At 38.7% G+C, this 27,653-nt stretch overlaps 1 protein-coding gene across 3 annotated transcripts in view; it reads left to right on the forward strand.

The window, feature by feature from the left end:
• Nucleotides 1-541: 541 nt before the first annotated feature.
• The window catches only part of rbms2b (RNA binding motif, single stranded interacting protein 2b), a 31,373-nt gene continuing 4,261 nt past the window's right edge, over nucleotides 542-27,653 (forward strand). Inside the window, exons 1-13 of one of the 3 annotated variants that reach the window (XM_047367955.1) lie at nucleotides 542-813; nucleotides 14,261-14,460; nucleotides 18,025-18,083; nucleotides 19,359-19,450; nucleotides 22,109-22,266; nucleotides 22,860-22,939; nucleotides 23,051-23,160; nucleotides 23,259-23,305; nucleotides 23,397-23,490; nucleotides 26,256-26,306; nucleotides 26,448-26,558; nucleotides 27,391-27,471; nucleotides 27,559-27,640. In XM_047367955.1, the coding sequence (XP_047223911.1) occupies nucleotides 742-813; nucleotides 14,261-14,460; nucleotides 18,025-18,083; nucleotides 19,359-19,450; nucleotides 22,109-22,266; nucleotides 22,860-22,939; nucleotides 23,051-23,160; nucleotides 23,259-23,305; nucleotides 23,397-23,490; nucleotides 26,256-26,306; nucleotides 26,448-26,558; nucleotides 27,391-27,471; nucleotides 27,559-27,636 (1,233 nt within the window). In that variant the 5' untranslated portion in view covers nucleotides 542-741 and the 3' untranslated portion in view covers nucleotides 27,637-27,640. Of the gene's footprint in view, nucleotides 814-14,257; nucleotides 14,461-18,024; nucleotides 18,084-19,358; nucleotides 19,451-22,108; nucleotides 22,267-22,859; nucleotides 22,940-23,050; nucleotides 23,161-23,258; nucleotides 23,306-23,396; nucleotides 23,491-26,255; nucleotides 26,307-26,447; nucleotides 26,559-27,390; nucleotides 27,472-27,558; nucleotides 27,641-27,653 lie in introns of all 3 variants that reach the window. The other 2 variants (XM_047367876.1, XM_047368026.1) reach the window with 2 other exon arrangements.

Genomic DNA, 27,653 nt, shown 5'->3' on the forward strand with positions numbered 1-27,653 from the left:
GCAAGTGTGAGGCAAAGTTTGACTCTGATGACCTCAATGCCATGATGGAGGCTGCCAATTTGCATTTGTTTACAAGTATTGTTCTGTGTGTTTTAACACATAAAAAAAGAATAAAATAAATTATTTTGGCATGTATTGTAGTAGGTTGCCCAACAGCAATTAGCCAGCCTTTGTGTTTTCTGAATTCTTTAGTAGGAGAGACATCATTTTCAGTCTGTGCTGGTCTTTTTACTGTAGCATGTAGCATGGGTTTCATACATGCTACATTTTCCTGAAAACCCTGCTGTGTTCTCTCAAACAGCTTAAGTGTTTAGCTGAATACAAGCAAACAACTTTTAATGGAGAGTTTGATTTGAAACATGCTAATAAAAGAGACACAAACAAAATACAAAATTACTCAAAGGAACTCGGGTGAATTGCCTTGTGTGATGTCATCAGAGGCATGCGTGTATCAGCTTGATTTTAGGGGGAGTAGATTTTATCTTTATAAAACAATTGAAAATGAAATAGAAAAACAAGCAGGAAAACTGATCAGGATATGTGTAAAAAAAAAAAAACTACTACTTGTTTAGATGAACTTACAGCGAGAGAATCGCCTCGCCAGCAGCTTTAACACATAAACATATAGGCTGTGTGTGTGCTGTGCAGAGGGCGACTCCAATCACCGCCGCTGTTCTGGCTGAATTTCCCTGACTGACGTCAGCTGACTCTCCGCTCCTCCGGACACAGCGCCGCGTAAATATGCTGCTCTCGGTGCCGCCAAGGACAGGAATCAGCCCGTACGGCGGCTACACCGGCAAAAGCTACAAGAAGGTAAAGAAGCAGCCCTTAGACCACTTCTATCTCTTCTGTCCTGAAGTAAAGCTGCCTTCGATGCGGCGCTGTTCGAGCTCTGGCTCTCCACTTAAAATCTGCTCGGCTGTTTTAAGCTGCAGTGTCCTTGAAATTGGATCACGTTAAAACTCTCCTACCGGCTGTTGCAACGCTCGTATTTGGCTCTCCCCGTGCGTTTTGCTACACTGTAATAAAGAGTCTGTTACATTGTTCCCTGTGGATTACCTGAGCAGTTTGGTTTCGTTTGCTCCGACACGGTCGCGACTCTCTTCCTATTTCCAGCCTACGCAGAGAACAGTTTATAAATTTCCACCCTGGTGCGCCTAATGCTAAGAATAAGCGCAAAAGAGCGTTTTATTTTCGACTCTGTGAATTGAACTAAAAACGCGCTTGGTGTCGTTTTGTTTTTAATTGAATTTTAACACAAGTTTGTAAAGTTTTTGTTTTTTTTCCTCTTTTACGCGCTCCATGATGCCCCACCCCTTCAGAAATTAAAACTGAGAGGGTTTGCATATCGCGCTAAGAGTCTGTTTTAGATCGCCGCACCGAATGTACAGATCAGCTGGAGAGTACCGTGACTCTAAACTGGAACAGTATGTAGCTGTAATATTGATTGGCTTGCTCTGTGAGATAAATAATTAATGACGGCTAAATTATCTATTCTCAGCGCTTCTAACGTGGACACCATATATTTGACATAGAAAGCCTATGATAAGGAAGCGATTTAGCCTATAGGATTATTTGCAACATAGCAAGCGGTTTAAAACGTTTTGAGTACTCATTGCGGAAGCTTATTAAAGATTACATTTAGAAATGCTCGCTCATGAAACTTACTGTTGGAGCTAAAGCAGTAAAATTGGTGAATTTTCATTTTATTTGACTAGATTATACTCAATGTTACTGAGTAGAACTTGTTTGAGTTTAAAAGCTGTAAGGCAAATGATCTAAATTATATACAAGTTTTGAAACGTACTCACTAAGCAATCTTAATTTATTATTTGACTATTTGTTAAGATATTTTTTACTCAAATAAGTTGATTACTAAAATGAATTTGTCAGGCTCTAACTTTTCCGTTCTATACTGACAAAATTACTGCAGACAATGTTTGTGAATCGATTGTTTATTGATCCCTTAGGCTCTTTGAATTTGAACGTCTCTTTTTAAACTTGATTTGTGTGTATATACATCATTTAAACAACTTCACATTTGCTGACAGATAAGCAACTGTTAAATCATTTTCATGACTTTATCCCTTTAAATTACAGTCTAATTATTTAAATTATTGTTTGTTAGAAATAGAAGGCAACACGTTATTCATTTTCTATAAAATAGGGATTAGACTTTGTTGCAGATTAGAGTCTTGATATGTCAAAGTTTAGCAACAGACTTGATTTTTTTTTCATTAGTATTTTTTATGTTTCTATGCATGATATTCTGTCTGCATGCACATTTTTGCTTTGAATGGTAACCAGAGGGCAGTAAATTTGATGAGGGTGTGCTGTTAATCAAAAGGAAGTACAAGACTTCTGCACAATCAAAATTCATGAAGAACATGAAAATGGGATAAATTTCTAATTTCTCAGTCCAGATTCATCTTTCCCAACATTGAAAACCTAGAATATTTGGTAGTTCTTGCCTAAATCCTGTGCTTTAAAGAATTTGTAATTAAATTTTTTGTAGTTAATATTGTAGTTTAATTTATTTTTATTTTTATTTACAAACATTTAATAAGGCTGCACGGTGGCGCAGTTGGTAGCACTGTTGCCTTGCAGCAAGAAGGTCCTGGGTTTGATTCCCGACCAGGGGTCTTTCTGCATGGAGTTTGCATGTTCTCCCCGTGCAAGTGTGGGTTCTCACCGGGTACTCCGGCTTCCTCCCACAGTCCAAAGACATGCCTGTTAGGTTAATTGGTCACTCTAAATTGCCCTTAGGTGTATGAATGAGTGTGTGTGTGGTTGTTTATCTGTTGCCCTGCGATGGACTGGCGACCTGTCCAGGGTGTACCCTGCCTCTTGCCCATAGACTGCTGGAGATAGGCACCAGCTCCCCCGCGACCCACTATGGAATAAGCGGTAGAAAATGACTGACTGACTGACTGACATTTAATAACAAAAAAAAATCTTCAATTGTTTTTTTAAAATTTATTTTCAGTGTAGAAAAATTCAGTGTCCAAACTACAGGGGGACAGAAAATCTCCACTGACTGAACATGGGAATAAACAACAGACAACTCATTGTGGTCACAACAGAGAGAACATTTTGGGTTTTTTTTGTTTTGTTTTTGGACAGAAGGTTGTTCTGGACAGCGAGACATAATGAATGTCCATGTTTAAAACCACCACTGCAAGCTCAGATAACTCAATACCAAAAAGCCTACACCTGATTAATGATACAGCTGCACCAATGCAGTCATTGGTGCGCACAGCCAAGTTTTATGGATGCAGAGGATCCTCTTTATCACAACAGTCTCCTCTTCTGTGTCTTTCTTGCTAACGGAATTATGACTAACAAGCATCTTCACTGTTTCTTTTACGAAATCATCTGGTTTATCCAGCAAGTTAAAAGGAAACAAAAAGAGAGATTTAGGCCTAACATGTTACTGAAGTAGTAATAAACTTTTAAAATCTATTTTAACATGTCTTGTAAATGTTTAACCCGAAAACCACATCTAAGATGCGCTCTTTATTGACAACGGCTGCCTCAGGGTTTAGAAGCTCAGCTTCTTAGCTGTCAAACTTGCTAGCATGCCGGCAAGTAGTGTAAGTAGCGTTGTGACTAAATAAACTAGAGCTGGATATAAACAAAAAATTTTTGAACCAGTGCAGAAAGTCTGATGACAGATTCTAACGTTGACTATTTTTACTAAGCTGATATATTCATACATAATATAATCCATGCAAACACATCTGCCTTTCTGCTGGAAACCACACACGATGAATAAGAATAATGTTTGACTTGAACCAACATCTTCAGTTTATTTCTAATCAAAATGTTTAGTTGTTTTGTTTGAATGTGGCCAATATTGAACATTGCATCAATAGAACATGTGCTTGAATAAAATGTAAGCAATTCTAATGGCGGATATTTAATACAGCTCAAAATTTATTTTTATTGTGCTCTTTCCAAATGATATAAATGATCATTAACGGAAGTGCAAGATTATGAGTAAGTTCTTGGAAAACATCCGAAACAGCTGAAATCAAATGCTTCCCGCCGTGCCTGTGTAATTCCCATCACTTGCTCACAGCTGGAAGGAATTTAGATTGCTCAGATTAATGACCTGGAATTCCTGGAATCCTGGATTCAGACAATGTGTTCGCTTCCACAGGGGCTCTACAACCTTTAAAACCCTTCTTCCCTGAAGTTAGACCTGCACGCTTTTTTTCCCCCTCAGAGCTAAAGTCACACACAGAGAGAGACTTGTAAATCCAGTGTCAAGTGGTAACCCCTGTTCTGTGTCGTTTATTTTTGAGAAAAGGGTGGAGAGAAGAGAGGGATTAAGAAATACTCCCCTTTTTACTCTGCTTCCCATTAACCTCAAGCTTTTTTCTTCTTCCTCCCGCCTGTTTCACACACACATGGATTTCTGCTAAAAGTAGTTTTAAATGGTTAAGAGGGAGAGAATAGATTAAGGGTTTAGTAGAGGAGCACATTTGAGCTGCAGAACATTGAAGATTGTCATTACTTTGCAAGTCTGGCTCTTCCCTCCTTGCACTGATTTACTTTACCTATTTGAGATTTAATGTAAAGAGATTGCACCTGTTATACTATGATCTTTTCCACTGTGCATTTGATCAATCAGGTAGGCCCTAATGTTTCAGTAATATCTCTGCATGAACCAATGCAACCTGTTTTTATTCCTAATATAACACTCAATACAGTCCTTAGGCATATTTATTAATCATTGAAGTGCCAATGTATGATAAGTGATGATTAAATGTATTATAATTTAGATTTTTAGCAATAAGTAGAAGTCTAAATTCTAGTAGAATAGTTGTGGGAAAATTAGTACATGTCTTTATGTATGTAAACTTCAAAATCTTCACTGAGAGCAAAGTGTACCGGAGTCAATTTCCGTATTTGTGTGCACAAACGTGGCAATATAGTTGATTCTAATTCTGAAACTTCTGACTGACACTGTACAGACTAAAGCAAGTTTGGGCTGCCAGGGAGACGTGGCGTTGAAAAGTGAGACAGTAGGTCTTTGCAATTAACTAGAAAGTTCCCACATCCTGCTCCCTTTGCCCTTATTGTTCTGTTCGACTGAAAAAGTCCTTGAGTCACCTGCAGTCCCTGCAGGCATCACCTCCGCTTCCTCCAGCTGTAATCATCTCATCAGTTTTCAGCTGCTGGCTGAAGCACACTGAGTCTCTGCACCATGCTGACAGCCACTTATGTCACATCTCTATCTATCGATATATATATATATATATAAAAGTTAATTGCTTTGCAGCTATGACTAGTAAATCTTGGAGTACAGTTGCTGTCGGGATGGTATGTTTCCAGATGTAGGAATAAGAATAATTCGTTTTTACATATTGTAGAAAATAAAGGTCCCAATTGTGGCTCTGATTATCATAGATCTGTCCTGCTGTAAGAAATGTTGTTTGATTGAACAAACCTTTTAGATGCATCCACTTGTATAACCTTTTGTCCACCTAAAGCGGATAAATCTTCTGGCCCAGGACTGTAAAGAATGCTGTGAAAAAACACTCTGCCTATACAGTGTGAATAGATTTGGTTTGAGATTCTGTTAGTAGGATAAGTGTGAGTAAAAATTCCACACTTTTACAGTATCACTGTATTAACTCACACACAAAATTATACCATGATCTAATGGCTTTTATGTAAAACAGCTCGTCAACCAGCTCGCAGCTTTGCAAGCTGCGAGCTTAAAACAGTGTTACCTCAAGAAGATTGACAGGTGGCGCTCTGGTGCATATCTGCCTTTTGTTTTAATGGCATAAGAAGACACAACGCTATGTGAGACATTTAACACTGTAGCATTCATAATTAGATCACCAAATGAGAAAATAATATGTCAATACGTCACAACTCACACACTCCATATATTTTAACCATTTTGTGTTACATTGCTACAGAACTGAAGAGACTCAAATATCACCGCAATTACTCACGCTCAGCTTTTCTGTCTGGACTGACAAACGTTCGCTCACTTCAGCATGCTCAATTCATGAAACAGAAAATTAAATATAATAATTTGACCTAATTATCTGACAACTATAGGGCACTCATAAAGCAATAAAATTTCCTACCCAGATGGTCAGTTGATCCTTAAATATGAAAGAAAAATAAAACACAATAGCATCACGGCAAAAGTAATGTACCTGGTCCCGATGCAGCAGAAAGCTGTGAATTCCACAGCACACGTTAACTGTTCAAACAGGAGCAATCAAAGGTGATAAAAACCCTTTAAAAACATGACAGAACTTGATGTTCCACCAAATCCCCATCATTTTGTCACTGTAGACATGCATAACACATGTTTTTCAATATGACAGCATGCAGACAATATAATGGAAACGGCAGTGTGCAGTAACGGGTGGGGGTAGGACAGTGCGGTATTAGTCTACACTCCATGCAGCTGGAGGAAACTCCAGTCACTCCACCACTTGATGCAGTGATGACTCACTTTCTCAAGGACTTTAAACTGTAAAAAATTAGCCGTTTTGACACCTAAGTTTGTAAAAACCTCAGTAAACGTTGATAACAGTAACGGTAACATGCCCAACACAAATATGTAAAAATGAAGAGAAATGTGCTGGGTAAGTGGTCAGGTTTTTAGCACAGATTAGGTGAGAGTTGTAAAATGTATTTTAAGGTTTTTTTTCAAAATATCCCTTCCCTTCTTAGATACTCTTGTGCTCTTCTATATGTATATTCGTTCAGGATTGCACCATTACATTGTAAATTACCTTACATGGCTGGCAAAACACCTCGAGCTGGAGCAGTTGGAGGGGGTTAGATGCATGTCTGACTCTCTGCCATCGTTTTATCAGATGAGGTTTAGCAGAGCGGTTTTAATGAGACATTACCTTCTGACTTGAATGCACATGAGAGGGATTAGCACTTTCCCTTAACAAGTTCAGATCCCAATTAGACAGGCCTCACCAGCCAGGCCTCGGTGCCGGACTATTTGGTCTCCCCCGTCATATCTTCTCTCTCCAAGCTGTTGCAGGTGCATCCCTCCTGATGTTTTTTTATTCCTGGAGGAGAAGGCAAGGGAGGACAGAGGAAGCTACTGTGACTGTAAAAAAAACAAACAGCACACTGTTGCCGCTTTCATAAGGGAGGAATATTAAAGAAGCAGGTGAAGATAAAGGAAGGCTGTGAGTCAACGTGATTGTCTTGAGTGAAGAAAAAAAGAGAGAGGATAAAAGTTCTTAAAACTAAACATCAGTTTTAAAAAGATGAGGCATTGAATATTATGATTTTATTTATTGAAATAGTCTACTGGAAGGTAAGCATTGCTTCTAAGTTGTCCTTTTTGGCTTTCAAACCATTTGGATCTTCAGTTTGAAAAACAAAAAAACTTTGTTCTGCAACTTTCAATAAATCTTTACTAGTTTTGGTTAGAAACTAGGTTTACTCACACTGAACTGATCACAAAAACTGCTTGAATTAAGCTCTGCTTGCTCCTCTTTTTGTCACATTGCTGATGAACCTAGTTGTGAACTTACAGGGGTTGGACAATGAAACTGAAACAGCTGGTTTTAGACCACAATAATTTATTAGTATGGTGTTGTTATGGCTTGCGAGATATAGGACCCTAGAATGCAGACGAGCAGGCAGCGTGATGGTAAGTGAAAAAGGTTTAATAACAAAAACTCACTCACAGCAGGAGGCAGGAACAAAACAACAAACGGGCAGGCGAGACAGGCATGGCATGATCAAAAAACAAGACTTGGTTTGAGAAATGTTTCCGCCATGAATGACAGAACAGGTGTGTATGTATGGAGTGTGACCAGGTGAAACAAGAAGACAGATTAATAGGTGCAGGTGATCCGCATTAACAGAACAAAACGTGGCTGGAGCAAAACAGAGACTCTTGAACACAAACTAACAGAAACTAGAAAAACATGAAGCAAAAGCATAACCAGATCCGAAAACCAAACTTGACAAAACATGAACAAGACGACAAAACTAAAGCATGACCAGGAAAATAAACAGAAACATGATTCAAAACTTGAACTGTGAATAAGACCAACAAAAACCCAAAAACCTAACAACCCCAAATTATAACAGGTGTAGGGCCTCCTTTTGCGGCCAATACAGCGTCAATTCGTCTTGGGAATGACATATACAAGTCCTGTACAGTGGTCAGAGGGATTTTAAGCCATTCTTCTTGCAGGATAGTGGCCAGGTCACTATGTGATACAGGTAGAGGAAAACGTTTCCTGACTCGCTCCTTCAAAACACCCCAAAGTGGCTCAATAATATTTAGATCTGGTGACTGTGCAGGCCATGGGAGATGTTCAACTTCCCTTTCATGTTCATCAAACCAATCTTTCACCAGTCTTGCTGTGTGTATTGGTGCATTGTCATCCTGATACACGGCACCGCCTTCAGGATACAATGTTTGAACCATTGGATGCACATGGTCCTCAAGAATGGTTCGGTAGTCCTTGGCAGTGATGCGCCCATCTAGCACAAGTATTGGGCCAAGGGAATGCCATGATATGGCAGCCCAAACCATCACTGATCCACCCCCATGCTTCACTCTGGGCATGCAACAGTCTGGGTGGTACGCTTCTTTGGGGCTTCTCCACACCGTAACTCTCCCGGATGTGGGGAAAACAGTAAAGGTGGAACAATACGTGTTTCACATTGTCCACAGCCCAAGATGTGCGCTCCTTGCACCATTGAAACCGACGTTTGGCATTGGCATGAGTGACCAAAGGGTTGGCTATAGCAGCCCGGCCGTGTATATTGACCCTGTGGAGCTCCCGACGGACAGTTCTGGTGGAAACAGGAGAGTTGAGGTGCACATTTAATTCTGCCGTGGTTTTATGTTTTTTGGATACAATCCGGGTTAGCACCCGAACATCCCTTTCAGACAGCTTCCTCTTGCGTCCACAGTTAATCCTGTTGGATGTGGTTCGTCCTTCTTGGTGGTATGCTGACATTACCCTGGATACCGTGGCTCTTGATACATCACAAAGACTTGCTGTCTTGGTCACAGATGCACCAGCAAGACGTGCACCAACAATTTGTCCTCTTTTGACCTCTGGTATGTCACCCATAATGTTGTGTGCATTTCAATATTTTGAGCAAAACTGTGCTCTTACCCTGCTAATTTAACCTTCACACTCTGCTCTTATTGGTGCAATGTGCAATCAATGAAGACTGGCTACCAGGCTGGTCCAATTTAGCCTTGAAACCTCCACAGTAAAATGACAGGTGTTTCAGTTTCATTGTCCAACCCCTGTAACTCAATAATTAAACTAATAGTTTTTGCAGAGTTGTTTATCCCAGCCCCTGAAGCCTTGAAATGGATCAGAACCAGATTTTGGGGTATCACCAACCACAACATGGCACCACCTTCATATTACCAGAGTTGATTACTGCGGACATTATACCTGGATGCACATGTACTTTGGTCAGCATAGATAAAGCCAGTTACTAGTAAGATGATTTAGCATGGTTTTAAAAACTTGGGTTTCAAACTTTTCAAATTCATTTTATTCAAATTCAAAAATACTTTATTAATTCCAAAGGGAAATTAAAGGTTCCAGTCAAGTTGTTCATGTGGTTTAAAGCCAGAGTAAGAGCTGGAACTTCTGCAGCTGGATGAAGCATCCAGTAGAGCAGTTCTGCTCCATCCCATTTGTTGCTGCATGCTACCGGTCAACTGGCTCAAAAGAACACCTTTTCATTGATTACAAGACAAACAAATTAGGCTGTGGAAATATTTCCAGTCACAAAATGCATAGATGGTCATCATCTGGAAATAAAACATCACCCCCATCACTCTTAATAAGGTAACAGTGTTTTATATCTACAGTTGGGGGGCTACGAGTAGCACATCTGTTAGGCAACCGATTGGAGGAACAACCCCGGTAGAAAGCATTACTTATTAACCAGCTGTTACTTTATAAATATCTGTTTTTATATATTTTTGCTAAAGTCCTTTGGTCAAAATCAAAATGACAATAGAATATTTTTGATGATGCTGTTATTACTATAATAATTTATATATTACACTGTGTTAGCTCTAGTAGGAATTTTTGCTATTTTTATGTTTTTAAAAAAGCAATTAGATTATGTTATGTTTCTTTAAGTATTTGTGAAGGATTTAAGATTTTTCACCTGTGCTTTAAGGTCGTTTTTGTTCTTCACCAACAGAGTTGCAAACACAACATGTGAAAAGCATTCTTCCAAGTTTAGCCCCTGCATAATCTCCCTTACATTTAAATGCAAATGCACACATTTTATTGGTTAGTGAGATATGGAGCAGCCAAAGCATAAAAAAATCCGATTAGCTTTAGTGTGTTAATGCAAACATACATTTCATTGGGGCATGCAGGTCATTTAGACATATTTGCAGCACAAAATGGTTAAGCTGAATTTGATCTGTTCTGTTGCTATGATATTATTTCACATTTCTAATAAATAATAAAAAAAAAAAACATTTATATTAGCTCCAATATTATTATTTTGTTATTTTTTTCTATCAATGTTTTAAAGTTGTGGACTTTACAAATGTAGGTCAGAAGAAGTGTCATCAATAAATATATCCTTGATATCAATACATACATAGTTATATAGAATATAATGTAGAGCCACAGAGGGTTTTGTGTTTTTATTAATAATCACTGTACCAAATGTGTCAGAGATGCAGAAACAGTGGCCAGCCAATGAGGACTTTAAGTCTGTTAGTAGAAAAAGGTTGTTTTTGCCCATGAACTGAGTTGCGATCCTTTCAAGCAAAGCCATACCATTAGAGATATGCAATTAATCTAAACAGACAGTAAAAATTGTTTTGTAATAAAAGGCTGTTTTTTTCTGATAATTTCTCATTTTGTGATTATTTTATTATTAAATTAGATGTATTGTTTAAGCCCTTTAAGGCACAGAAAGAGACTCAATTGCCTTATAAATTTCAGCCCCTTTTTATTTTTGTGCAAAATGATGAATATTGACTCATATGACTACTATTCCTTTATTTCTTGGTAAAAAGGACATGCTGGGGATACCAAATAACTTGCAAAAGATTTCTGTAGTTCAATAAAGTTGTCAATAAATGTGTACTGTGCCTTCGTGTTTTTATGAGGCTCCATCTGTCTTTCACTCATAAAACATATTTTTCTCTGGTTTGTGTTTTTATTGTCTATCCCATCTCACCTGGGGTTTCACATAACTTAGTCAGATTGAGCTGTAATTTCTATAAATACCCGAGCTCTGATCCAATGGGCCCTACTGATAGATCAGTTTCACATCGAGTTAGGTAATCAGTATGTTTTATACATCAGGCCTGCTCTGTTGAGAGTTTTTATGATATGTTTTCTGCAATGAGCTATAGTGAATATATAGAACTCATGGCATTTTATTTAACTGCTTTAAATTCTCATTTCTTTGATTTGACTAGGACATCATAGTTTTAGCTCTCTAATAGTTTTGGTCTTACCTCCTAGAAGTTTTCATGTTAAATGATAAATGATCCAGCTCTACTGAACTCCCATGAGGCGTACCACAAGGTTTGATTCTTGGTACTTGTGAAAATGGATGCCATCCTTAAGCATAAAAATCCAGCTTTTTTTCATAGTTAAGAGCGATGCAACTCTTTAATAGCTCTTTTTGATTGATATTATGTTTATTTAACCTTTGTAGTCCTTTGCTGTAAACTGACTAAAGAGATCATACTGAGATGAAGCAACCTTTCCGGGGAGAGTTTCTGGGAGGAGACCCCGGGGAGAACCATGAACTCGCTAGAGGTACTATAAATCCCGTATGGCCAGGGAATGCCTTGGGATCCCTCAAAATGAGCTGAAGGATGACGCTGGGGAGAGGGATGTCTAGGGTTCCCTCCTGGACTTGTTGCCCCACGACCCGATCTCAGATAAGCGTAAGACAATGAATGGATGTATGGAGTTGGATTTTGCTTGCTAAATAAAAAAAGAACAGTGAAAATGAACAGAAACATTTTAAAACTGGTGGATTTTATGGGGGCAATCAGACAAAAAATGGGGAACAAGAAACATGCAGTTTGTTGAGTTTGTTTTGGCCCTTGCTTCTGAATATTGTTTATGTTTTCCAGGTGGTGCTTTAGTTCTTGTATTTTGTTCATGGTGTATTTGTGTTTCTGTTTTGTCTGTGACATTTCCTTATATTAGATTGTGTCCTTGTATTTTTGTTTTAGGTCCAGTCATGTTTTTATTTCACTCTCTGCTATAGTAATCAGTTTCATTTGGTCCACCTGCTTCATGTCAATCTGTCTCCCTGTCTCACCTGCATGTGGCACTATATATACTCTGTTCTGTTTACTCGCTGCTGGTTTATACTTTTGTCCATGCCAAGTCTGTCCATGGCTGTTTTTCATGCCCAGCCTGTCCACGACTGTTATTTTTGCCAACCCTGTTCATGTCCATCCCTGCTCCTGCCATCTAATGCCAAGCTGTGTGTTATTGTTTTTGTAATTTCAATCTTATTGCACTTACCACACTGCTTTCTTTCTGCCTGTCTGTATTTGGTCACACACCAAGATCTCATTTATGACAAAAACATTGACTGTATTCTCCTAAATCTGTAACTAATTGGGTGGCATGCTTAGGGCCATTGTCCATTTGCAAGACCCAGTTGTGGCCAAGCGTTAACCTCCTGGTTGATGTCCTAAAGTTTTTATTCAATATTTCCTGATAATTTTCTTTCCTCTTGATGCCATCTATTTAGTGAAGTGCACCAGTCCCTCCAGCTCCAAAACATCCCCACGAGATAATGCTGCCACCCCTGTACTTCACAATTAGTATGGTGTTCTCAGGATTGCACACTGTTCTCTTAGACCTCCAAATGTAGCAATGGCCTCTACAGCCAAACGCTTCAATTTTAACTTCAGTAGATCACAGTACATGTATCCTAACAATTGAGGTCTTTGTCCTTGTAGAGAATTTGCAAACTAGTCGGTCTCTATGTTGCTTTTGATGATTCTGTTTCTGTTTATGCATTTGGCAGACACTTTTATCCAAAGTGAATTAGAAATGAGGATATAGCAACTTAGCTACTTAGAAGGAAAACCACTAGTCAGGTTCTGTCAGAGGTGACAGGAGTGACAGTGTAGAATTTGAGAGCTGGCATAGAGGGCAGTGGAGAAAAAGATGCAGTAGGGAGGGCAGGGCAGTATAGGGTAGGTGTTAGAGTAGGGGATGCTCCCTGAAGAGCTTGGTCTTTAAGAGTTTCTTGAAGATAGACAGGGGCGGTCCTGTTCTGGTAGCACTTGGTGGGTCATTCCACCATCATGGAACAACACATGAAAAGAGTCTGGATTGTCTTGAGTGTGGTGTAGGCACTGCTAGCCAACCATCCGTTGACGACCGGAGTGACTAAGTTATGACATAAACCTTTGGGAGAGCATTCAAGTTGATGGGGGGGCCGTTCCATTAGGCACTTTGTAGGCAAACATCAGTGACTTGTATTTGTAGTGGGCAGCTAAGGGTGGCCAGTGGAGTTCATTAGAGAGGTGACGTGTGCTCTTTTAGGCTGATTGAAGACTAGACACACCAGACTAATTTTATGTAAATATCTATCTTTGGTCTCTAGGATGATTTTTCTGTTTTTTTTATTAGTACACCCCAGTAGAGATTATTGACCAAGATGCTAAAGATCAAAAGGAGTGGTGGGAACTTTGTTATAGGACAAAAGACAGAGAAGCGTGTGAAAAATGTGATCACAATTTTCAACAATAATATAGCAATTTCACGTTTTCTTGATATTTTTCAGTCATAGTTTTAATTCTTGTAATAGTCTTGCCATGTTTTGTCGGAGGTAAACTCTGAGGTAATGGAGGTTTTTGCTGTTTTGGCTTCAAAACTGGAATGATTTGCAGTTGTATGTTAATGAGCCACCTTAGCTTTCTGCTTTTAAACCTTGTTTAAAGATGTTATTTAACTCTGTTTAACTAGTTTTTGTTGTTTTTAGTTGCTTTTGATTCCCCTACGTTAACCTTTACATATTTCTCTGTGTTTGTGTCCCTTTTATTCTCTGGACTATTTTTTATGCTTGATTTTATGGAGCTGCACTTTGGTCAGCCTCAATGGGTATTCTTTATTCTAGTTATTTATAAAGTACAATTTATAGTACTTTATAAATAACTTGTTTGGGTGTGATATGGTGTTAAAGTAAGCATTTGTTTTATGTATGATTGTACTATTATAAATCTGATTTTATTTATTTATTTTTTCTTATTCAGCAGACATATGTGTCCCCCTCCAACCATCAGATGGCTCCTCCTAGCCCCAACAGCAACAGCAATGGCAACAGCAACATAACCACCTTCAGCAATGGCAGCAGCAACAGCATCAGCGGGGCAGAGCAGCTCAGCAAAACCAACCTTTACATCCGTGGCCTGCATCCAGGAACCACAGACCAGGATCTGGTCAAACTCTGTCAGCAGTGAGTTGCACAAAAACCAGTGCTCATACACACCCAGTAAATCTCCCCAGCTGTCCACCTTGAGCGGGAACCAGGAAAGCAGGGTAGATTATGGTACTCCTGAGTGAAAGGATATAGGCAGAATGGTTTGCCTGTCAGCATGAGAAAATGCTTAGTTGAACTCAAAATGCATTAAATATGGTTCATTTATGCCTTACATTTTTTCCAGGATAGTCTGACAACAATCAGACTCTGTTATTCAAAGTAAAAGTCACATTCTGCACTATAAATAACACAATGTGGCTCATCAGCATGTGCGTGCTGCTTGAAAATGTCAAACATCAAACAACAGCATCATCCATTCCATCTGATATGTTTGTTAGGTCTACGGTTGGAGAGAAGATCAAAACACTGAGGGCTGAGAGGAATGATCCACTTTTACCTAATTGAATTCTGGAGCCTGGTGATGAGAACCAGGAGAGCAGTGAAAAAAATGGAGGGAAAAAAGGGGACTGAGCAAGGATTGAAAATAGGGGGGTAGAGAGGGAGGGCGAGGCCCGTTATTTTACAGCTGTCTGGTCGATATAGCTCACATGAGGCTGCCCAACCCAACAGGAAACTGCAAACCCAGGGGAAAGGGAAAGACAAACAAGGGCAGTGGTGTGGGGGTAGTGGGCCGAGGACGTGAAGAATCGGAGGGGGGAGGAGTGTCAGGTGGTGTTGCGTGGGGGTAGTTCTCATATTTCTGCTTTAACAGAGCAGATAAAGTCATTGCATTAAATTATCCTCTCAGCAGAGCACATTATGATCAGTGTGATATTCCCCTAAACTAGACTGAAGGACACTGTTTCAAATGGAGGTACGAAAGGAAGAATGTTGCATTAGGGACATAACAGACCAAGCAGATGAATCAGGGAGGGATCAGAGTTTCTTTACATGGGTTTGCTTAGTAAATGTACACAAAACTGTGGTAGGACATCCCTGTGAAACGATCCCAGCCCCCACCCCCCACTAAAAGTTGCTGTATGCTGTGATTTACTATGTACAAAGTTTGTAATGAGAGGAGGGTATGTGGCTTCCATCTACTCCTCTGGCCCCTCCAGTTTTCTCTCTGGGAGCTTTGCTGCTGCTCTGGTTTTTGCCCTTTCTTGTCTTGTTAGCAGTAGATGGATGCTGAGCTGGACTGTGTAAGATGCTTCACACTTGAATAGGTCTATAGCCCTTCCTTTACTCTACAACATGAAGCGTGAGACCTCTGAGCACAATTCAGTTAACTCCACTGTGTGAGCAGCATGTATGCAAGCAGAGCTCACAGGCTAAAACGCAGTTTAAATGCGAAGTTGTGGAACCAACATGTACTGTAATAGTAATTATGGGATGTTCATACAGATCAGTTGATGGCATTTTACATCTTAGCATCAGAAACATCATAAAGTATTAATGTTGTAGAAACGACACGTCCACAGTCCAACAGAACTGCAATTAAACAGTATGGCCAATTTAGAGAGGGTAAGCCTCTTTAAAGTATTCACACCCCGTTGAATTAATTTCACATTTGGTCACATTACAACCACAAACTTCAATCTAGTTTATTAGGCTTTTATGTGATTGACCAACACAAAAGAGGCATATATTTGTGCAGTAAAAGTAAAATGATACATGATTTTCAACATTATTTCTAACTAAAAATCAGAAAAGTGTGATGTGCATTTTTCTTTAAATGCTTGTGTCAATATTTTGTAGAAACCCTTTTTTTTTACAATTACAGGTACAAACATAAATATTTTGCCCATTCTGATTTGCAAATTAGCTCAATCTCGGTTAGATTGGACAGTGAGCATCTGTGAACAGCAATTTTTGAACGCTGTCACATATTCTCAATTAGATTTAAGTCTGGACTTTGACTGGGCCATTCTAACACATGAAAATGCTTTGATCTAAACCATTCCATTAGCTCTGGATGTATGTTTGGGGTTGTTTTCCTGCTGGAAGGTTAACCTCTGTCCCCGTCTTAAGTTGTTTGCAGCTTCAAGCAGGTTCTCTTCCAAGATTGTCCTGTATTTACATTCATCAATCTTCTCCTTGGCTCTGACCGGCTTCCCTGTGCCCGCTAATAAAAAGCTTCTCCACACCTTGATGCTGCCACTACCGTGTTCCTCTATAGAGGTGTAATCAGGGTCATGTGCAGTGTCAGTTTACTGCTACACATAGTGTTTGACCTGAATAGAGCACCTTCTTCAACATGTTTGCTGTGTCCCCTACATGACTTGTGGCAAACTGCTAATGAGACTTCTAATGGTATTTGTTTTCAACAGTTACTTTTTTCGCCACTCTTCCATAAAGGCCAGATTTGCTGCGTGTACAACGGAGGCCTTCACAGATCAACTGTATTTGTACTGAGATTAAATATGTTTCTGGAGGCAATTTTTACATATTTTATTCAGGGTTATCAGATTACAGAGGACGGAATACATACACACAGCACACTTGTCAGATTTTTATTTCAAAAGATTTTTTTAAATCTATTTTGTTTTACTATTTCTTATAAAACTTGAATAAAATACACTGAGGGTTGTGCTTGATGCAAATGTGAAAGAAGATTCTCTTGTGTATAATTTATGCATACTGAGTTTGGCATTTACAGCGTACAGTATATTTACTATGGTATAGTACCTTTATATACATTTAGATAATATATTGTATGAAAATCAAAGTGCCAAAATGAAAATTGAAATGGTCCACTAGATATATTGATAGATTGCAGTTTTTATCACATTATCCTTCAAAAAAAAAAAAAAAAAAACTCTGAAAGGGAGTCTCTAATGCCTAAATAAAATTCTGTAGTCCAATATTCCTGGTTATATTGGATATCGGATTGCATTGCAGGGGGCACTAAGACCCAGCAGAGCTTTCAGCAGTTACACACAGAGAATCTGGTTAGTTGAATGGGAGCATGGCTCAAAGCCAGCATTGAACAGGACAGCCAAGGAGAGGCATATCACATTACACTGGATACACATGCCTGGAGAGATGGGAACTGATAGACACTACTGCACAAAGAAGCACTTGCCTAAGTCAGCCACTGTCCTTCCTTTTCATCTGCAGTTTCTGCATGCACCAAGCTGGGTAGATAAAGCAGGATTATTATTATGATGGTGTGTTTTGAGGTAATTGGTTACAGGGGCATTTTTTTAACCCACACCCACATTATGTTGAAGTGTGACTCTATCGATATTGTGCGTGAACTGAAATGAAAAAGATGGAAACTCTTTAATTCTGTCTTGCATGCAGAAACCCAGAGGACATTACTCTCAGTTCAGTAAATTTACCCTCTGCCCTTAAAGATTTTCTGATGCATATCATTTATTATCAGGTTGTATAACTATATTCGCTGTTACTACTCATAAAGCATCTGGTAAATTTTAATCCAGTCCTCATGAACATCAATTATGGTAAACTTGGAAAGAAACCACCTTACCTCTACAATGTTTTGTAGTACTAAAATGTTAAATATTTGCTAAATATAAATGTTTTTCATGCATAGTGCCAGAATAGCCACTGAGTTTAAACTTCATCATTTTGCAGGTATGGGAAAATTGTGTCCACCAAGGCCATCTTGGACAAGACTACCAACAAATGCAAAGGTGAGACGTAAAAAAAAAATCCTTTGTAATTATAACAGATATATTATAACAGCCCAGAATTATTCATATCCCTGGCAGATTTAGATTGGAAATCAATTTCATTACACCAAAAAATGTGCTTTTGATAGGAAGAGTTAAGTCACGACTCCAGCTCAGCCTCTCAGAAAACTTTGTTACTTCCTGTCAGAAGAAACATTAATTTGTCCATTTATGCATTGTGTATACATGCATGTCCTTGCAGGGTCATGTAGGTGGGAGTGGGGTTCCCAGTGGTCATTGGTCCATCACAGGCCAACACAGTACAAGCTGCCATGCACAGACACACTCACCTTTTTTTTCTACCAAACAAATTGCATTGATAAAAACAAAAAACATTTTTACCAGAGATGCTCCCCATACAATGTTTCATTTGATTCTTCTTAATAATTTTACAAACCTTTTTTTTTGTAACTTATAGTGATCTTGCTCAAGTTATCTTGTCAGCTGATACATTTTGTATATTTTATAAATAAGAGGAGATGAAATAGCATTACAACATTCAGACGAAGCTTGACCATGTAGAAATATTACAGCTTTAAGGTTACAGCCCATTACTTCTGAACCCCTCTCTGTAGAGCTTTTCAGTAGTTGTGCGGGCAATGTGGCTCACCGCGCAGGGTGCCATTTATCAGGTAGCAGCAGAAACTCTCAAAAGAAAAAAGATATCTGCCAGCTGTGCCAAGTTTTCTATTGATTATGAGAATGCCCAGTCAGTGGGGAGTGGGTAACCTCCTATGTTGAGTGTGGGTAATGTCATGAGGTTGGTGTTTAAGTCTTAGATTTTGATTTTGTGGTAAACTAAAGAGCTGCGTTGCTGTTTTTTGGAGACCTGGACTGGATTTGATCAGCTCTTATCAAAAATATAAAATAATTTAGAGTGTTTTCAACTCTGTTTATGAAACCATTCTGCTACTTGAGAAAACATAAATACTTGTTTTGGAATTCCAATCACCTTAGATTGGAACAAACATTAAAATTGCTGATAAACCTGGACTGAATTATTCTCCACTGATTACAGTTTCCTTGAAAGACAATTTGTGAATTTTCTTTTTATGTTTGAAAAAATATAAAGTAAGAGACTTATGTCTCTCTAAATATAGATGTGGAGGGTCATCCAGGGCCCCATTCATTGAAGAACTCCCACTGACTCAGGGGTTTATTAGTTCAAGTCATCTGGAATGCATCATACCTCGTGTCTTAACTTGTATATAATGTTTTGTGTTTTGGTTTTTTCAGGCTATGGCTTTGTGGACTTTGACAGTCCGGCCTCAGCTCAGAAAGCAGTGACAGCATTGAAGGCAGTCGGGGTGCAGGCTCAGATGGCCAAGGTAAGAACCACAAAATATGCGCTTATAATATGCTGGGTATATTTGCAACCTCTCAATTTATGAATAATTCTGTTTATATGGTAATTTTTACAAGCTTTTAGGAAAAATAGTTTTATTAAAATAAAAAAGGCTAACTCTCATGTAGCTAATTTCCTGCTCCTTATTTTTAATTTGTTGTACTGTACTATTGATTATCAGCTGATGGCTCCAGGGCCACACCGGGCCCTCTAAATAGATTACTAAAACATTATGCACAATCTGACACAAGAATCAACCATAGCCCAGCTCAGAAGGGTTCTTAATGTGAGAGCCTTAGCCATGCTTTTGGGCCCCACACAAGTGCTAAATTAGAACCGAAGAAAATAAAATTGTCTCTGAGAAGGCACTGATTAGCTCAGTAGGATAAAAGATTCTGATAAGCAACATCAACTAAATTAATGCGTGTGTTTTAAAGTCTTGGAAAGATAAAAGAACAATGAAACATCATCTATTTACAACACCAGAAAGTGAAATAAATAAAGCAAATAGGCTACAGTTACCATAAACATGGCTAAATACATGCAGGTACTTTCCATGTTTGCATCGGAAATGTCTGACCTTGGATCAATTTGTTAATGACCCCTGGTCTAAATCTCTGGGGTGTGTACCCTATTATGTATTTTCGGTTTAATGTTTTATGCTTAAAATTCTGTAGCATCCTATGAAACTGGACAAGTTGCACAAAGTGAACATCCCTTTAAGAACTGACAGAAATGTCAGGATTAAAAAGGCTTTGAAGCATAACTTTGTGTTTCTTTATTTCTTATTAATAGGACTAACCTGACTTTATAGATCAGAGATGCACTGACCAGAATTTTGTGGGCAATTCTAAAATTTTTTATTTTATTTTTTAATTTTGTAAAGCTTTGACCATCTAATTTTAGCAAATTCCAGTTTCTCTACAACAGCTACAACAGGGTGTAAAAACAGCATTAAAAACTTGTTTTTCAGCATTCCTATTGAGAGTGGTTAATAACTGGGTGCAAAAACCACGTCTCAGAGAGCAATTGATGTCAAAGAGGGTTTTATTATCAATTCAAACCAAGACACAATGAATGTGGAGCTGATATATTAAAGTGGGTTTCACGTCTTATACTGCCGATTAGCACGGTTAGCACGGTTAGCATGGCTAGCAATATCACTAAAATCGAGTCACTAAATAATATTAAAAAGTACAAAAAAAACTTACATTTGTATATTAGAAATAACAGTATAAGCTTTTATTTTTCTTGCATTTCAGCCATGGTTTGTAAATGTATCCCATTATTGTCTTTATTTCCTGTTGTCATTTTGTGTTTGCTGCGTGCTGAGCTGTCCGGGTGTGTTTCTAAATCTGTGTCCAAATCCACCGAAGGATACGTGTGTGTTCACAGTGGTGACGGTGTCAGGGAGCGGGTCCCAGGGGCTTTCCCTGGGCTCCCGGTACAAAGAAGCTGCCTGTTCTCCCCTGTGGCTTCTGACTCAGTGTCTGAGCACCTCCCCAGTCAGCAGGGCATAGTGCCCAGCCACCCGCCCTGTCAACGTACACACAAACAAACACACATGCAGAGAACTTGACAATCATGCCTGCACTTCAGCAGCCTTGCCTCAACTGGATTATCACACGCACTCACAGCCACCAACACCCTGGGAAAGCTGATCTCATGTTAAGCTGGGTCACTGACATTCATACTGCCTCTCGCTCACAAAATAGCTCAATTTCCCTCAACCCTAGTGTTGGAGTTTACAAGAAGGCTTATGCTTGCGTCAGGACACTCTCTGGCTCACCCCGACTTACTTACAGCTGAAGTTTGCTGCAGGTTTTCTCTGCTCGCTCACTCTGCAGCGTCAGAGTACAGCAAGAGGGAGGAAGGTGGAGGAGAAATCACCTTCCTCATAGGTCGCAGAGATTACACATCCATTATTCATGGGATGGAAATGAACTTGCACTGCATTAACTGGCTTTTAATCACATCTCAGATGATAAATATGCATAATAGCTGGAGGTGATACAGAGCGAGCATCTTACAAGATACCGTAGTTCAAATAAAAAATTTTTGAGCAGCACATAAAGGACAGAAGAAATTAGCTCACAAAAACACAACAGTGGTCTTTTATGGGGTAATTTAATTTCAATTTTTAATGATTTTAAATGCTGATCTGGAAGAGCCAGATAAGTCATACTGATTTATAAAACATGTACTTGTATATAAGGACAGAATTAGTGATTACCTTTAGCAAGGAAACAGAATGTTTTTCTTCTCCGATATTCTGCTCTCACTACGAGATAGAAAATGAGCATTGCAGACCATTCATGAAGAAAAAACACTGTATGAACTTAGAATATGCTTTTGGATCCAATTACCTGAATTGAGCTCTTCAGTTTCCTGGTCTTATATCATGAGTTTTTTTCCTATGTTTTCTGTTGTAATATGATCTTAAACTGAGGCATGAGAATAGAAGCTATTATTTTATTTTATTATTAACTACTCCTCTCTCCTCCAAATGTCCGACATGTTTCATTTACTTAATTTCCTTATATGCCATTTTATGAGCTCCTTCTTGTCACAAAGAAGCAACAGCTTTTGTCTCCTCCATGTGCTCACTCAGTAATGGTGTTATGTCTTTGTTTGTGGTCAGCAACAGGAGCAGGACCCCACCAACTTGTACATCTCCAATCTTCCTCTGTCCGTGGATGAATCGGAGCTGGAGAACATGCTGAAGCCCTTCAGTCAGGCCATTTCCACTCGCATCCTTCGCGACTCCAATGGGACCAGCCGAGGAGTGGGCTTTGCCAGGTAAGAAGCTCTGGGTTTATCAGTCACATTTAGTCCTGTTAAGGTTGCATAAAAAAACCTTAAGTAAATTCATCTTTCAAAATAAATCAGAGAAAAATCATATAATATAACTGTATTTAACAAAATCACCAGTAATGATCGATTGCTGTTTATGCAACAACTCCCTTTTTCCAATATGTTCATTTATAACATTTCACAGATTTTCTAAAGACTTTAGGTCTGGGGCACTGACAGCAGAAGAAGATTGATTTTGTGCCTCTCTGTGTTGATGTGCTCATATGTTTAAGATAATTATTGAAAGACCTTTTGCACATTCATTTTCAGAGGCCACCAGATTTGTATGTCATATCTGCTGGTATTTTAAATTTAATGTCAGTTTCATGATAATGTCATGCTTTTGGAATAAAATACATTTTTGTTTTAAGGCTTTTGGCACATCTTTAACCAATGAGTGTGGATGGCTCAATAATTAGCTGTTTATTATGGTTGATTAAAATAAGTTCTGAAGAAGAAAAAAACTTAAGTGATAATCAGGGCAAGTGAGCCCCCTGGTGGTCATTTCAAGTAGATAATGTTTTAATTACTTTTCTTAGGATGGAGTCAACTGAGAAATGTGAGGCTATCATCCAACATTTCAATGGAAAATATATCAAAACTCCTCCTGGAGTTCCAGGTGAGATTAGATTTTGTTTCATTGATCTGCCTTTTCTTTCTTTGTCCTTTTTTGAAAAATATAAAATCCCATGTCGCTGTCATGATGATTTCTTATTAACTCCTGATTCAGCACCAATAGAACCTTTGTTGTGTAAATTTGCTGATGGAGGCCAGAAGAAGCGTCAGAGCCAAGGCAAATATTTCCAGAACGGTCGGTCCTGGACAAGAGACTCAGAGCCTGTAAGTTTGTTTATGATTTGTTGCTAAGTTTTTCAGCAAAAAGACCAAGTTAATAGCCCTCATTATGGTTACATAATTATTCTATCTTTTTTGTATAGGGAGGAATGACTCTCACTTATGATCCCACTACCACCCTACAGAACGGGTCAGTGCTACACCTCTGACCTGTCCCATTAATAGCCAAAGAAACTGTGATTATATGGTGGTTTCTAATTGCTGTGCGTCATTTTGTGCAGGTACTATACCTCTCCCTACAGCATTGCTCCCAATCGGATGATCGGAACAGCCTCCCTCCCCCAATACATGCCTTCACCTGTGTCCACCTATCAGGTATAAGAATCATTTCTGAGTCAGGAGATTAATGTCATTTAAATGTTATCTGTTATCCTATCGATGACTTATTTGATTTGATACAGGCTGATACAACAAACAGATTTTCCGTAAATTCATAAATCATTTTAATTACCTTTAAAATGTATATCGTACAACAGGAAAAGTAACCCAAATTCTATGCCTGCAACACTTTAAATAAACATAGGAGAGGCACGTTCACCACCGTGTTTCCTTTTCCACTTTTCCTTTTCATGACATTTGTTAATCAGGATTATAGTCCATACATTTTCCTAATGGGAACATATGGACTATCATGAAGTCATTTGATACATTCTACCAGAGGATCATGCTTGGAAGGCTGAGTTATTGGCCGATTTATGAGGATCTGACTTAAAGTGGTTTTGTTTAAAGCTGTCTGAATGTTCATTTTTTGTAGCTGTCTCAAATTGCAGGTCTTCTTCAAGTCCATTTATTATGGGGTACCTCAGGGTTCTGTTTTGGCATACTAGTTATTTCTGATGTACGAACTCCCTCTTTAACACTTGTTGAGCACTTTTAAAGACCTTACTTATCACTGTTACACAGATTATGCTTATGTATACATCTCTTTGAAGCCTTATCCGGTCCCTATGAAGCATGTCTTACACAGGTGTTTAGACTGTACAAAAATTGGGATGGTTGAAAAATGTCTCTGGATTAATAAAAGAAAAACTGAAATCCTTGATTGTACACCAGATAAAGCTGTACCTTTATCTAATAAAACATTTGGTCCTCTAGCCTCTTAGACTTTCTCCAGGAACCTTGGAGTACATGTTGACTCCGGTTTTCCATTTGATGTTCATCTTCAACCACTTGTTCTCCTTGTGTTTATATCAATTAAGAAATATTGAAAAGTTGAGTCACATGGTCTCACTAACTAACTGCTTAACTATTTGCAAGTGATGTTTAATTTCCGATTTCAGTTCTTATTGGTGCTTTATAAAAATGTACATACTTTACCTTTACTTAGACAAATCTGAAGCTTTGTTAAGTAATCTTGTTGCCAAGGTGGAAAGACATCAGCAAAGACCCCAGAAACCCCCTCAAGAACAATTATGAAACCATTTCTAAACTATTTAAAGTCCACCCTTCAATAGTGGGATGATTATTTAGAAGTGGAAACAGTTAGGATAGTTTCCAGTCTTCCCTGTAGTCAACATTTCCTCAGATTCCCCATAGATTTAGACAATGCAATGTGCACAGAAATTGCAAAAATCCTGAGACCTTTATCCCAGACTTCACAGACCTCAGTTAGCCTGTTAACTGTTAAAGTTCATAAGTGTATGATTAAAAAATGGCTGAACAGGGATGGCTTAAATAGATCATTATTATTATCTCTAAGAATATGGGACTATGACCTAGGTTTTTAGTTTTTTTAATTTAACCTTTATTTCACCAGGAATTATCCCACTGAGATTCAAACTCTCTTTTTTGAGGGAATCCTAACCAAAACAGTAGCATAACAACTAAACAAAAAACAAAACAAAAACAAAGGTAAAACTGACAACATAAAACAGTCTATCAATTTACATAAAATAATTGTAATAACCAGCAGTTTTCAGTATCAGGTTTGCAAAGTTGCATCTGGTTGAACCACAAGATATCTTTTAAAAATATCCTTTGTCTGCCATATTAGAGATTTTTGGCAATAATGCACAAGGTCCTGTTTGTTGAAAACCAAACATCATATCAGTATAAACAGTTTATAACAAATATCAAGCACGGTAGTGGAGAAGTGATGATTTGGGCTTGTGTTACATTCATAGAATTGGCCATCTTGCAGTCATTGAGTCTACCATGAACTCCTCTGTATTCAAGAGTGAAATGATGGGCCATCTGTCTGATGAACTCGGTTTTGTCAGTCAAAACCGGGTCACTCAACATCAGGCAACAGGATAATTATCCAAAACAACGAGAAAGAATCAAGATGGCGTTGCCAAGTCCAGGCCTCGGCCTGATTAAAATGCTGTGGTGGGAACTGAAGAGAGCTGTGCATAAATAAATATCTACAAACCTCAATAAATTGAAGCAATGTAGTAAAGAAAAGTTCCTCCACAACAAAGCAAGAGACTGAGACACTTTTCCATTACTACATTATGTTTTTTAGATGTTAGAAGACTTGTGATTAGCTGTTTACTGATTAGTGGATTTTGGCACAAAATGCAGAGCCACCAAATGAGCAATACTCTATCCCTCTGACTTCATCTACCAAATGAAAACCTTGCAGAGTCTGTCCAGGACTGTGTTACTTAAATACTGTTCTGCTGTTTGTTATATCAGAGTAGACACTAGCGGCTCAAGACCAAATTTACCAGGGGGGCTAGGGTGGGTCCAGTGTTTCTTCATGGGGGCACGGAAGAAAAAATGTAACAAAAAAAACAAGGCAGTATTTCATCGTTTAGTATATTAAGTGAGCCACAGAGCTACCTATGGCTCTGAAGCTGCAGGCTACAGACCCCTGATGTCGCAGATGAAAACTGATCCTATCTAAATACAACTGAAGCTAAAAGTGCAACATCTTAATTGATTTAGTATTATGACTTCAGTACAGGTTCCATAACAGGGGTCAGAACCAGTTCTACAGAGGCACTGGCCCCTGTCTACAACCGCCCATGGACACGACAACCAAATAATAAAACATAAAAAGAAAGCACGTGGGCCTTAAATTAAAATTTTTACTTAAGTGTTCATGCTTATGTTGTCTGCCATCCTTGTTGCTGCAGGTACACAATCCGTCCTGGCTGCATCATCAGTCATACATCATGCCTCCCACAGTGAGTTTCTCTAAACCTCTCTGCCTGTTATTGTTGCAGTAAACCTCCCTCATTCATCTTTTTTCACGTTTGGTCTCACCACCCTCTTTGTTCTGTCAGAATATGTCCCACCAGCTGTGTTTGTTGTGTCTTTTCCCACAGGGAGCAGTCCTCACGTCAGGAATGGAGCACTCCATGTCCATCCAGCCAACCTCGATGATAGGACCTCTGACACAGCAGCTCAGCCACCTTTCCATGAGCAGCAGCGGCACAGTGAGTATATGTGGAGTTTTCACCGACATTTAACCGGTCAAGTTAGAATAGAAGTGAATATTTGTTTCACAATAATAAATAAACGTCTTGTTTTGCTCTTTGTGTACACGTGCTTGTCCTCTAATAGAAATGTGCTGTTTTTGTCACTTAAAAAATATGGAATAAATATCATACAAAACATGGAAAAAGTTTGGAAAAGGTTTATCAAGGTCACAAAAACCTGCCATTTTTGCTTGACTGTATAGACGTCATATGCACCGAGTACAAAAACATAAAAATTTCAGTTTATAATGTTGTTTTGCTATTTTTTTTATAAATGATTGAAACCAGATAAAATCTACCCTCCCCAAAAATCCAGCTTTCATATGTACTTGTCTCTGGTGACATCACATAGGGCAGGTGATCGTAGCTGCCTTAACCACTTGTAGTTTCTTGTTTTTGTCTCTTCAATTGGATATTTTTATCAATTTCCTCCATTTACTAGTATTCGGTGTCTGAGCCATATATGAAAACACAGCAGATATTTCAGCGCAGAAAACAATCATAGATGCATGCCCCCTCAGGCTATATGTATATTCTGTATGTGTTTACTAATGCCAAGTGGTCAGCTTTCTACCTGTTGTGAAGTCATTAACTCAAATAATACAAAACAGAATTAGCTATTTTTTTATTTCCCTTTTTTGAAAATCCTGCAGAGGAAATCTTTAAATAATTACCCAGCTGTGTTTTCACTATTGGCGTACATTTGTACACTGTTAGATTGTAAAAACAAACAGTCACACCCCACTGGGTGGTATCTTTAATGAGCTCAATATTCTCACTGTCCCTCCAGTATATGCCTGCAAATGCATCTATGCAAGGGACTTACATACCCCCATATACCCAAGTGCCTGCCACCAACATCTCAGTTGAGGTAACGTCTGTTTTCTCTAAGTGTCACTTTAAGATTCGTTGACGAGCTTGAATCACTCATTGGTGTGATTTTTGTTGTTTCTTTAAGGAAAGTGCCATCCAACAGCCTGTTCCCATTGGTACGCCGACCGAACACACAGTGTACTCCTACCAGCATAACAAGTGAAAAAGTTGGTTTTGATC

This window comes from Girardinichthys multiradiatus, chromosome 1 (assembly GCF_021462225.1).
Source record: "Girardinichthys multiradiatus isolate DD_20200921_A chromosome 1, DD_fGirMul_XY1, whole genome shotgun sequence".
In the NCBI taxonomy this organism is placed as follows: Eukaryota; Metazoa; Chordata; class Actinopteri; order Cyprinodontiformes; family Goodeidae; genus Girardinichthys; species Girardinichthys multiradiatus.